At 34.8% G+C, this 12,474-nt stretch overlaps 2 protein-coding genes across 2 annotated transcripts; one reads left to right on the top strand and one right to left on the bottom strand.

The window, feature by feature from the left end:
- Positions 1-553: 553 nt before the first annotated feature.
- On the bottom strand, positions 554-3,262 carry LOC125820082 (xanthotoxin 5-hydroxylase CYP82C4-like). Its single transcript, XM_049499497.1, has 3 exons — positions 2,734-3,262; positions 2,134-2,575; positions 554-1,219 (listed from the first exon to the last, which is right to left on the bottom strand). Exons 1-3 carry the CDS (start codon positions 3,252-3,254, stop codon positions 596-598), a joined length of 1,587 nt encoding a protein of 528 aa, XP_049355454.1. The 5' UTR covers positions 3,255-3,262; the 3' UTR covers positions 554-595.
- Positions 3,263-4,160: 898 nt separating this feature from the next.
- LOC125820224 (uncharacterized) lies at positions 4,161-11,603 on the top strand. Its single transcript, XM_049499653.1, has 7 exons — positions 4,161-4,354; positions 6,800-6,869; positions 7,113-7,178; positions 8,242-8,356; positions 9,386-9,501; positions 9,754-9,878; positions 11,163-11,603. The coding sequence occupies exons 1-7, from the start codon at positions 4,278-4,280 to the stop codon at positions 11,284-11,286; spliced, it is 693 nt and encodes a 230-aa protein (XP_049355610.1). The 5' UTR covers positions 4,161-4,277; the 3' UTR covers positions 11,287-11,603.
- Positions 11,604-12,474: the final 871 nt, after the last annotated feature.

The following is a 12,474-nucleotide window of genomic DNA, read 5'->3' as shown; positions in this document are numbered from 1 at the left end:
GATTGGATTTTGACGAATGTTTGTGTTAGTCTTTGTTTTGAAAAATATTACTAGTTTTGAGTTCGATTCAAGAAAGAAGAGTTGTGGTAGTTTGACGTCTAGCTTAGAAATAGTTTTAGTGATGAATCGTTTAAATGAGGATTAGAACAAGAATATTCACCTAGTGTCCATCTACGCCTTTCAGCCTGATTTTACACTCTGACTCGCTCTCTATGAACGAACCTTATAGAGGAACCCTTTGGGTTTTCGAGGGATTGGATTCAAACCAATATTTGCATTACTCTTTGTTTTGAAAAATATAACTAGTTTTGAGTTCAATTCAAGAAAGAGGAAGAGTTGTTATATAGTTTGACATATAGTATAAAAATAGTTTTATTGATGAATCGTCTAAATGAACGAGAACAAAGCGGAATAGAAAAAGAAATTGCATATATTATCCAAGAGTCATAGGCTACAGGTTGCAACAATCTTGATTTAAGACATCTCCAATATCTTATACATATGAAATGAAGGTACAAACTTGCATTATTATTCAATAGAAAGGAGGGATTAATCGACCAACTTGAACTGGTTGATTCTAACGATAACAAATGCATCAACAACCATAAAGGTTGGCACTGAGGCGCGGAGCAATGAGAACATCCAATGGTGTTGCTTTAGGTATAGTCAATCCCGGACTCTCGGTCAAGTCAATAGGTTGACCATCAATAGGCTTAGTAAACTCAAAAGCATGAAGAATACGCGCCAATGTCAAATGAAGAACTTGTAGAGCCAGAGAAGCACCAGGACAAGATCGTCTACCAGAACCAAATGGAATGAGCTCGAAATCTTTACCTTTCACATCAACATTACTCATCAAGAATCTATCTGGATTAAAACAATCAGGATCTTCCCAAATTCTTGGATCTCTTTGGATTTTCCACACATTTACTATTAATCTAGTACCAGGGGTAATTTTATAGCCACTAATTTCACAATTATCCATTGCTTCTCTTGGTCCTAATAATGGACCAGCAGGGTATAATCGTAATGTTTCTTTAATAATAGCTTGAATATAAATTAAATTATTTATGTCTGATTCATCAATTTGTCTATTTTTTCCAACATGTAGATCAATTTCTTCTTGTGCTTTTGTTAATATTTTTGGATTATTTAGTAGTAATGAAATGGCCCATGTTAATGTCCCTGCTGTTGTGTCACTCCCTCCAAGAATAAGTGCCTACACCAAAATACAAGTGTGGATTTAGGATATCGGGGAGCGGATTCTCGAAAACTCAGTAATTTTTGTATAAGTCATGTATTTATATTGAGAAATCTATTAATTATCTGACAATTGTTTATTGGGAACCATGGTAACAAAGTAAGCTCTTGTTCTAGCAACCAAAAAACAGAACCTACATAAGTTTTGTTGCTCTCCTCGATGAGCAAGGAGGGTTAAATTCGTCATATACGATAACATAAATTAATTTTACACAAGATATCGTTTTAAAGGTAAACATAATATTCATTTATGATGTTACACGGTTAAAACGGTATCCATGTTGAAAAAAGGGAAAAGGTCAAAATTGCTTCTTAACTATTGAAAATAGGACAATTATACCCTTATGTTTTGATTTTAGTTTTCAGATATATTGAGAAATCCATTAAATATTTGAAAACTATTTGTTAGGAACCATGGTAATAAAGTAAGCTCTTGTTCCCACAAAAAAAGGGAACATGTGTAATCTTTGTTGCTCTCATCGTTGAGGGTTCAATCCCCCATATATGATAGCATAAATAAATCTTACACAACATGTATTCATTTATGATGTCACATGGTTAAAACTTTATCCGCATTGAAAAAAGGAAAAAGATCAAATTGCCCCTTTAACTCTTGAAAATAGGACAACTATATCCTTATGTTTTAATTTTAGTCCAAAGAATTACTCAAATTGTTCTTGCAACATTACATAACTACAATAATTAATATAGCACTACAACAACTATATACTATACTAATAGTGATTGTTCTAAAAAATGTTTTAAATTCGAATTTCATCAATAAAATACTTTAAACAACATATATATCACATTAATTTCTCGATAAATATTACGTATAATCAAAATTAGACTTTTTCGAACTCGAGAACGTACCAGGCAAGTAGACTTGATACTTGTATCAGCATCATATGGAAAATTAGAGAGTCTACCTTCTTCTTCTAGTGATAACATGACATCGATAAAATCTTGTACCGCGGAATCAGTAGTACTCTTAGCTTCAATACTTGTACATTTTCTTTTCTCACGATGTTCTTTTAACCATCCTTCAAGTATAAAATCAAGTTCTTTAGCTGTTTTTTTCATGGCTTTTTCATGTCCATTTATATCAAACCAACCCAAAATTGGAAATGCATCTGATGGTACAAAAATTCCAATTAAATGGAAAAATTGATTTATTGCTTTTTGACATCTTCTAGCTTCATCATCGTTATCACACGTTGCTCCGGCACCAAAATAACGTTTTCCGGCTACCATTCTAACGATAACATTGAGTGTTAAGTCCTCGAACCACCTTTTGAGCTCTACGAGTATTGGTCTGCGAGTTTAAAGGTGTTAAAGTTAGCTCATGATATAACAAGTACCAAATTTTGTAATGTGCATGCTAAACTAAATTAAAGCATGTTATATCATATGACTCTATTTGTTAATTTTGACTTATTTTAACTTATTCAATTTACTTGACACTAACTTTACCTGTCAGAATTGTTATCGACCCACAATTTGTATAACTCTTGGATCCCGATATCCACTTCGGACACTTGAACATACTTGAGAGCATCAAGTCTTCGATTTGATAAAAGTTCAAACATCGCAATTTTTCTCATCTCGCGCCAAAAAGGGCTATAAGGTGCAAACCCAAAAACCGCATAACCATAGCCCATATGCTTTGCAGCCACAGTTGTGGGCCGGCTGGCTAAGGCCTTGTCATTCAAAGTAAAACATTCTTTTGCCATTTCCCAACTACTAACCACAAAGGCTCGGCGAGTGCCGAGCCTTAGATTAAATGCTGGCCCATAATTGTCGGCCATGGCACCGAGCGTTCGATATAGAAGTTGCTCGGTGCCACCTAGTAAGGGGAGATGACCGATTATGGGCCAGGCACCAGCTGGCTCGGGAACTTGTTTAGAAGTGGAGTGGTTGTTAGTTTTTTTGAAAATAAAATATAAGAAAATAAGCGCTCCAATAATGAGTGGTAAATAGGAAGAGGTATCCATATTTTGAATTGAAGATTTTGGGAAATGAAAGAAATTGAGTTAATTATGAGGAAAATTTTGAATCAATTTATAGGCTTATTTCAACAACTTTTTTTTGAGTTATATAGCATGAAGCATTCTCTTAAAACTTGATGGCATGGTGCATGTTATAGTCCTTTTCATTGACTTAATAGAGTATTTGTTTACCATATGTCATGTTGTTGACATATATATATATATAACTTCAAGTTGTTTGAGTTTGTACTATGTTAGGGAATGCTTTACCTCAATATTAAACTTTTCGGCGTGAATTCAAAAGTAATCGGGCTCTAATATGGATATTAGACATCAATTGAGAAACCAAAAAAAAATCTTTATATTTGTGAGTAAGACTAGTTTTAACCTATATATTCATACAACGTAGTGTTACTTTAAGTGTAATATTTGTTTTGATTGTTATTTAATTTTTTTATATTGTATTGTTAAATTCATTGTTACGTAACAATAATGAAAAGTGTCATTTTATATAACATTCAATTTGATGTGATCACGTCGTTATCTTATTTACTTTTCCTTATCTCGCCTTCAATTATTATATAATAATTTTTTTTTTACTCTTTATCCTACTTTTTACTTTATTTTATAATAATTCTACATCATATCCTACTTTAATGAAACGAAATGCAATTATTGCTTCAATTCCAAAAGGTATAGCAATGACCCAAAACATACAATGTAATACGATACATTATGAAATAGTAAGTAATATCGATCCAAATAAAGGCATATGTAGCCTTTCAGCTACGAATTCATCTGAATCTATAACTTCCGACGCAAACTATAAACCTCTCCCTTTTTTCTTTCAAAATCTCAATTTAAAAGCCCACCTAACCAAATCAACCAAACATTGGCCCAAAAAAAGTGAATGAAAAAGCCCAAAATAAGCAAAAAAATCCACCTGAAAGACAAAAACACAAAAAAAAGCAGCACAACTTTGCCTTGAGATCTCCTCTACTGATCCAAAGAAGGAAGAAGAAGAAGAAGATGACGGTTTTCCACTTCTTCAACTGTGCAATCCTTACATTCGGACCTCATGCTGTCTATTACTCAGCAACCCCTTTGTACGTTTTTTGCTTAAAACTTGGTTTTTTCATCGATCTTTTTATATGCAATTTGTTTTTTTTTTGTTTTCAATTCCCATGTTTTTGATTTTGGGGTTTCATGTTAAGAAATTTAATGACCTGTATTGACTTTTATATGGTTTTCTGGCTTCTGGGTATGCTGGATTTAGTATTTTTTGCTTCTAGGAGTTGATTTAATTTTTTTTCAAGAATCGATTTTGATCTCTTTATATGAAATTTGGGTTTTGTTTTCAATTCCCATGTTTTTGATTGAGTGATTTTTGTTTGGGGTCTCATGTTTTGTGTTTATAGGCAATTTAATGAACTCTTATATGATTTACTGGTGCATTGAATTTAGTTTTTTTTTAATTATAGGAGTTAATGTTTAAGTATTAGTCAAATTATTCAAAAGATGTTATCTTTTATAGGTTATGATTAAACACTGTTATTGGTTATGACTTAAAATTAATTGTGAGCAGCTGTTATCGATTCTTAAGTGTTTTATCATGATATCTGAAGTTTTAAGTGTATTTTAGTCACGTGTTTAGTGTTAATTGGCAATTTAATGATCTGTGTTGACTCTTATTTGATTTTCTGGTTACTGGGTATGCATTGAGTTTTTTGTACTTCCTTTGTTTCGATTTGTTTGTCTGGTTTGGACTTGGTGCGAAATTTAAGAAAGTAAAGTAGGTTTTTGAATCTTGTGGTATTAAACTAATTGATACGTAAAATGTATCAAAATATCTTTTAATCGTGTGGTCTTGAATATGTCATGTGGAGAGTTACAATTGAAGAGTTGCCAAAAAGAGAAAAAAAGACATTCTTTTTGAAAACGGAGGGAGTATCTTTTAGTTCTAGGAGTTAATGTTAAACAGTGAGAAGAGTTTTTGATTGGTAGTATTAGTCAAATTATTCAAAAGATGTTATCTTTATAGGTTATGAATAAAACATTGTTATTGGTTATGGCTTAAAATTCATTCTTTTACTTTAATCATGAGCCGCTGTTATCAATTCTTAGGTGTTTAATCATGATATCTGAAGTTTCAAGTGTATTTTTTTTATCAGGGTAGGATGCAGGGCTTTGGGTGGGGGTTCCTTGGAACCCAGTAAATTTTTACGTAGATTCAGAAATTCAGTATTTTTATTGAAAAATTTATTGAACATATAAGCAATTTGTGTTGGCAATATATGTTGGCAACCCGTTAACAAATTAGCCTCTTGGTCCAGTGGTAGAATTGGAACCCACTTATGTTTTGCTGCCCTCCTTATCGAGGGTTCAAATCCCTTTGGGGCACTTACCATAATTTTAGATGTCAGGAACCCATAACTTTTAAATCCAAATCCACCTTTATTTTTTATCATGTGTAAGTAGCAAAAGTTTGTGCAAAAAATGATGCATTTATTTGTTAAGTGCATAATCTAGGTAAGGTTTTTCGATACTATGATTTTGGCTGTTGTGAATGATATTTTTTTTTTTGAAAAGGCAAGTAGTATTGATAACAAATCTAGCACTAAGAAAGTACAGTAAATATATCAGAAAAAGTCAACCCTGGCTATCTACACTAAAGATTCTATGATTTGTAACAGTGTATCTGCATCTTCAACTAAATCCATTTTACACCAAAAAGAGACCAAAAGAATACAGTTAGACTTGATTTTCCTGATTTAGTTCCTCTGTCCATCGAAGCATCTTCTATTTCTCTCCTTCCAAATGCTCCATCATATTGCAGCAGGTGTAGAATTCCAGTCTCTCCTCAAAATATTTAAGCAATCCTTTTCTATTCCAACACAGGAGAGTCTGTTATGAATGATATTGTAGTGGATCAGCTTTATTTTGTTCTAATAGTTTCAAGCAGGTGACTGTAGCTATCGGTTTATCTGATTAATGTTTGGTCAAGCATATATACACACACACACACACACACACACACACACACACACACATCTATGTTGCTCGGATTCTTTAGAAATGTTGACAGGTGCGTGTGGGATTATCCAAAAGAAGTGCATTTTTGGAGAATCCAACACGGGCGCGGCAACATTTTTGGAGAGTCCAAGCAAACATAGATCTACAAATATACTTATGCTGCTAGGCTTGTTTAATCTTCTTCCCTATTTTATCTTGTTTAGACCTCAATATCTGAAACTGATACTTGATAATATTATGTTTCCTCATCGTTTTCTTGTTATGCATTCAAAAGTTAGTCAAATTGGACTGTTGTTATGTATGATATAATTGTCTGTCCTTCTTGAGTGAGTCGTTCTAGTATGTTCTTTTTTCTCTTTAATCTATGATTTTAGAATCAAGTCAACCTTATCATTTGTGACACATTCCATGACATGGAAGGGAGGACTCTATAAACCAATACCGTATTTTTAACAGAAGTTTTCTTTTTTTGTAAAGGAAATTTGAACAGAAGTTGAAACTATGATGTTTTTATGCAGGTCTGAGTATGACACACTGTGGACTTCAATAAAAGCTGCGGTTGTTTACCTTTTTACCGCACTAGTTAAGGTAACTGATTATGCCATTAGTCCATGACCATTAATTCATACTATTTTTACTTAATGGAATTAGCTCTTCCCAATAACAATATGAAGAAAAAATAGCTGAGAGATGAATTAAGTTTTACCTCCGTGTACCAATTTAACCAGAAAAAATGCCTAAGAATATAAACTTAATTTCCTGGACGTTACTTTTGTTTGTTTATTCCTTAATATATCCCATCGAGCTCATTTAGATTCTTTTCCTTTCCAGCTAGTTTGTCTAGCAACATTTCTTAATGTATCTGAAAGTGAAAGCGACAATTTTGATCCATATCAGGTATTTCAATATCCCTCTTTTAATATGTTTCCTTTATCATTGTGACCATCATGGTCACTATCATCTTATTTTTGGCAGTTTAGCTGTTGTCTTGCTGTCAAGGACGATTTTTTGTTTTTGGAAATTGGTAGTGTTTGTCAAGGATCAATTTCTATATTTGATGTTTTATCTATATTAGCCTTAGCTTCTATAAAGTAGGATTGCTGGCCTTTATCACCCCAGAACCCTATTCTTTTTTCCTTCCATTTTTCTTAAAATCATACTGGTGACATAGCATGGTGAAAGTTTACTGTCAGAATGAGAGCCTGCAGCTTATAAATGTCTGCTTTCGTCTAGACGCAATATTTTTTTTTGAAAACTGCTCTCGTCTTAACATAATTGAATTTAACTGTCTGTAGACGACACATATTTCAAGGCTTGTTGAAGTGTAGGCTTGCTGTATATAGACTGAGCTTGAAGTACTTTTGAATCTTCTTTTTCTTAGACCATCCCTTTTCCCAACCATTTGATTTTATCCATCTAGGCTCTACCAGTCTCTCCTTTTTTTTTTATTCCTTCAAAGACCAGATCTATTCGAGCAATTGCTTGAAAAACCCTCAGAGTTGGATGACATGGGAAATTGGACTTGGTGAGAAACACTCAACCGGAGCCCACAAAGCTACCCATTCCAATTCTCTTTTCGTTGCTTCAACATGAAAGGAGGAATGTCTCTTTTGGTTTCTTTGCCTAGGAATTGAATCCGTGCTGATCACAATGATAAACCAAAACAAACAGGAACTCAAAGCATTAAGGCTGATTCAGTTGAAACTAATGAGAGGACAATGTTTACATTGTACCATTTTTACAAAAACTCGGCTCAATGATGAATCAAATGATCAATGTGTGTTCTCTTCATGTGGTCCATACACTAATAACTTTTCAATGGAGGTTGATCTTTGGTGTAATTTCTTGATGTCTAGAAAAAAAAGTTCTAACTTTTTTGCAATTTAATATGGTTTTGCATTAGTATATATTTAAGAGCAAAATTTGCGCTGATCATAAACTGCTCCTTCCCTTTTTATAGGAATTGTTGAAGGCTTTATTTGGCTTTATCGAAGTTGCAGGCCTATATTTTGCATTGACACAGTTAACCCACAGAAATATTTCGCAGAATCATAAGTTTCAAGCTGTTGGACTTGGTGAGTATGATTTATTTCTTCCTGAAATAACATACCTTGGTCAAATTTTGATTACTGAGTGAGTAAACCTATTTAGCATGACAAGTCAGTTGGAAATCCAGCAATTGAGAATTAGTTGTTTCAAAATGCTAGCCTACATAATTTGGCGAATACCTGTTTTAATTGGTTCACTGGATAAGGTAAAAGAGTATTTATAAAATGGAAGGCAGATAATGGGGTATCATCGCCTGAAGGAACACTTTAACTGTGCTAACTTCTTCTATAACTGTTTGCGTGCTTGAAGCTTTTAGCTACATGAGAAGATAGTATGTTATTAAGTTATGGTTTGTATGACTACCTAAATCATGAACTATTCTTTGTTCCAACTTCCAAGACATGAGTTGTTTAACCTGAGACCATGGGAAAACGAGTATCTTGTCTTGTACCATTGTTAGGATTAACAATGCCCACCTAACAGCTTTCCTACATGTTTTGCCAGTGAGACAGAAAACCATGTCATGATTTTTTAGCAAAGTTGTGGATTGTGAATCTGAACTGAGTTGCTAGCAAATATATCCGACTTAATATAAATTGGATTAGTGTCTTTCTCATTGACAGCATTTCTTCTTGTGAAAGTTTGTTAAAGCACAAACTTGAATAGGTAAAGTCATATTGCCTCATTTCAAATATTATTAAAGGTGCAGGCGTAGGTGGTCAAAGGAGTCGTATGATTGAGAATGAGAGTTCCAATGGCAGTATTTGCAGCTTAAGAAGCGGACACATGGCAATAGTATTTTCTCGTTTGTTGGACATAATATTTAGTTCCATCATGGTGATCTTATTGTGGTACACTGATTCTGATAAAAATGAAATACTAGATGAGAGACTTAGATCTACCAACATTGTGACCCTTTAGAATTTTTTTGTGAAGTTAAACCAAGGAGTAGCAATTGAAACAAATGTACATATCAAAAAGAAAAAGAAAGAATATTTTCCTTTGAAAATGCTGCAACTTTCTGGCTTCTAACGTCATTGTTTTTGTGTTCACAGGGTGGGCTTTTGCTGATTCTGTTCTGCATAGACTGGTACCTCTTTGGTTTGGTGCTAGAGGATTGGAGTTCACATGGGACTACATCTTGCAAGGCCTAGAAGCAAATGCAAATTTGGTAGAATTTTATTCTTCGTGGTCAATTTATTAGCCTTTGCAGTGTAGCACCTCCTTCCCCTCAAAATACCCGACCCTGTAAATCCCATCTCCCACGCCCAAAAGAAAAGAAGGAAGAGGGAAGAGAGAACATCGCCTTTGTTATTTAGTATAATGTATTACTATGCAGCATGGAGTTGAGATGAAGTCTATCATGTCTTTCCTATTAGTTATTCTTTTTTACTTCAACATTTGGTCTTATTTCTTTCTTCAGGTTTTCAGTATATCACTAGCAGCATTGGGTTCTCTTATGTGGCTACGGAAAAACAAACCCAAGACTTTGATACCTATCATATATGCATGTGCTGGGATTGTGGCAACAATGCCAACCATAATCAGGTCTGTTTTTCTTATTATAGTAAATTAATCCAGAATGAATGCAAATATCAATTAGCTGCTTCACTGAGTGTAGAAGGGTAGAGAGGTGGGCCCATTATCCCCGAGTTTGAAATGGTGTAGTCGGTTCTAAGGGTGACCCAGATAGATCTCTCTAAAAAATTTGAAAAAATAAGTAGCTGTTTCACATGAATGAAGCAGTGAAACTTTTGGATTGTAATAGTAAATCCTTCTACTGCCCCGAGAAGATGTTTTAGAACTAGAAAAATTGTGTACAATGATAGTGGATATGGCTGGACACTAAGTTGCTCGGACTCTTCACTTTTGGTGCCACACCCGTGTTGACACGACGTAGGTGTGGGATCCATACCAGATCTGGTCAACCAATTTTGGGCACTTTGACCAAAAGCAATGGAGAAATTCGAGACTGATAAAAACTAAAGCTAAAGTGAAATTGAAGAAAATGGAATACCTTGTATATAGCAATTTATGTGTCAGTCCTTTTCCTTTTATCTTCGGGATTCTCCTCCTGATCAATGTTTTCTCCTTGGAATATCTTGTAAGATTTCCATATAATGTCTCTCACGATTTAGACATTTTTATAACTCTAATTTTAGATATTTGAATTGTTTTTAGCCGAATTCCCACACCTGGATCCGTAACCCCGAATCTTAGAATTTGGATCATAAAGGATCTGATCTCTAGATCCGCACCCGTATCAAACACTCGCACCCGAATCCGAGCAGCTTAGGCTGGGAATAAGGAGGATAACAATTATCAAAATGCATTCTGCACAGACCAAGTTAAAAGGAAGTCCATTTAGATCTACATTAGTTGTCACTGTCTTTTATAATAGAAACCAACTCTAGTTTAGGAAATTTCATGTTGTCTTTTCAAACCGTATAAACTTTTTAATACTCTCCAGTATCTAGTAAGTGCTCCAGTCAAAGAGAACTAATTCCAACAGTTAAGTGGAGAAGGGTAGAAGGGTGGACCCATCATCCCCGAGTTTCAAAGGTTGCGGTTGGCCCAAAGGGTTGGCTCCATACGGGTTTCTCAGTCACTAAAAAATAAAATAACATAAAATGGGTTGGACATGGGGTCAGTTTGCATTGCTAAGTTAACAATTATTTGTCCAGTTTTAATTTGACATGAATTTGTAAGCTGAGAACCTGATCTTGGAGCACTAACTTCTCTTTGAAGAAAATAATTGCTTGTGTTTTAGTCGTCTTTTTCATGTCTGATTCTAAAAACAGATTTGCTAAGCTACTGCTGTGGTGTTTGCAGTTATCTGAGACGAGGCTTGGGGTGGCACCTTCCAAAAGTAGTTGGCTTTGAGCTTTTCAGCTCATTGCTAATTGCTTTTATCAGTTGGCAGTTGTTTGTTGCATGCCAGAGACCGTCTAACTGAGTTGATTACTCATTGGCTTTTCGTCATGGAAGTTGGCGTTCTTCAGCGATGAGTATGTTCTATCCGGTATTTGGACTAAAGCTTTTCATGTCCTCCTTTACCATTCACTCTGCAAGTCAGGCTTCGTAACCTTATAATATCTTAAGAACAAATTTGACGTGGAGGGATTTCATTGGTTAGCAATTTTGTCATGTACTGGTTTATGAAAGATTAGAATATATTGATGAATCATTTGGCATTTACATGTCTGAATATTTATTACATTTCTGAGTTCCACCAATGATCCGGGAGTGTTCCTGCACAAAAGTGCTTTGTATCTATGTTGCTTGGACTCTTCAAAAATGCCAACGGGTGCGTGTCGGATTCGCCAAAAGTAGTGTATTTTTGGAGAATCCGAGACGGGTGCGGCATCAAAAGTGGAGAGTCCGCGCAACTAAGCTTTGTATTGATAGAGTTATTGATTCATTTTTCGCAATATGTAGTTTTTTGTGGCATGGATAGTTACAGCCTAGGTGCATTTGATTGGCACAAATTCCATGGGATTATGTTTCACAGTGTTTTGAAAGGGCAGAATTGGGGTTCTCCCCCGGGTGAGGCCACGAAGCTTATGCCCTAGGCGCCCGGACATATGCCTAGAATGCACCCTACGCCCTACACACGGAACTCGCCCCATGGTTCTTATGTAATCGTGTGTAATTAGCCTTGTAAATCCTCTTCAAAAGTTAATAATATTACGAGTAATTTAAATATTCATGGGCCTTATGCCTCGTCAAGACCTATGTGAAACGCCTCCATTTTTTCTTTTTTTTTTGGTTTTCCACCCTGTGTCCGGTACCCAAATTGGATCCCGACTAAATTTGGATTCGCGCTGGGAAGTCCCACATTGGGGGAAAAGAGCTCCCTAACAAAGGCGACTCCTTATCCTAAGGGACTCGAACACGAGATCTCTTGGTTAAGGATGAATGAGTACTTACTACTCTATCACAATCCTTGTTGGTCTTCCACCATTTTAAAACACTGATGTCCCATACGTACATATATCTATAAAAATATATATCCATTTGTCCCAGTTTATATGACTTAATTTCCTTTTTAGTTAGTCCCAAAAAGGATGACACATTTCTATATCAAGTAACAATTTATCGTTAAAATGCTCATTTTATCTTTAATGAAATGATTTATAGCCAC

This window comes from Solanum verrucosum, unplaced genomic scaffold (assembly GCF_900185275.1).
Source record: "Solanum verrucosum unplaced genomic scaffold, falcon-dt-bn FXZP01000229.1, whole genome shotgun sequence".
NCBI classification, from domain to species: domain Eukaryota; kingdom Viridiplantae; phylum Streptophyta; class Magnoliopsida; order Solanales; family Solanaceae; genus Solanum; species Solanum verrucosum.
This window is presented reverse-complemented; position numbering and strand designations above follow the sequence as displayed.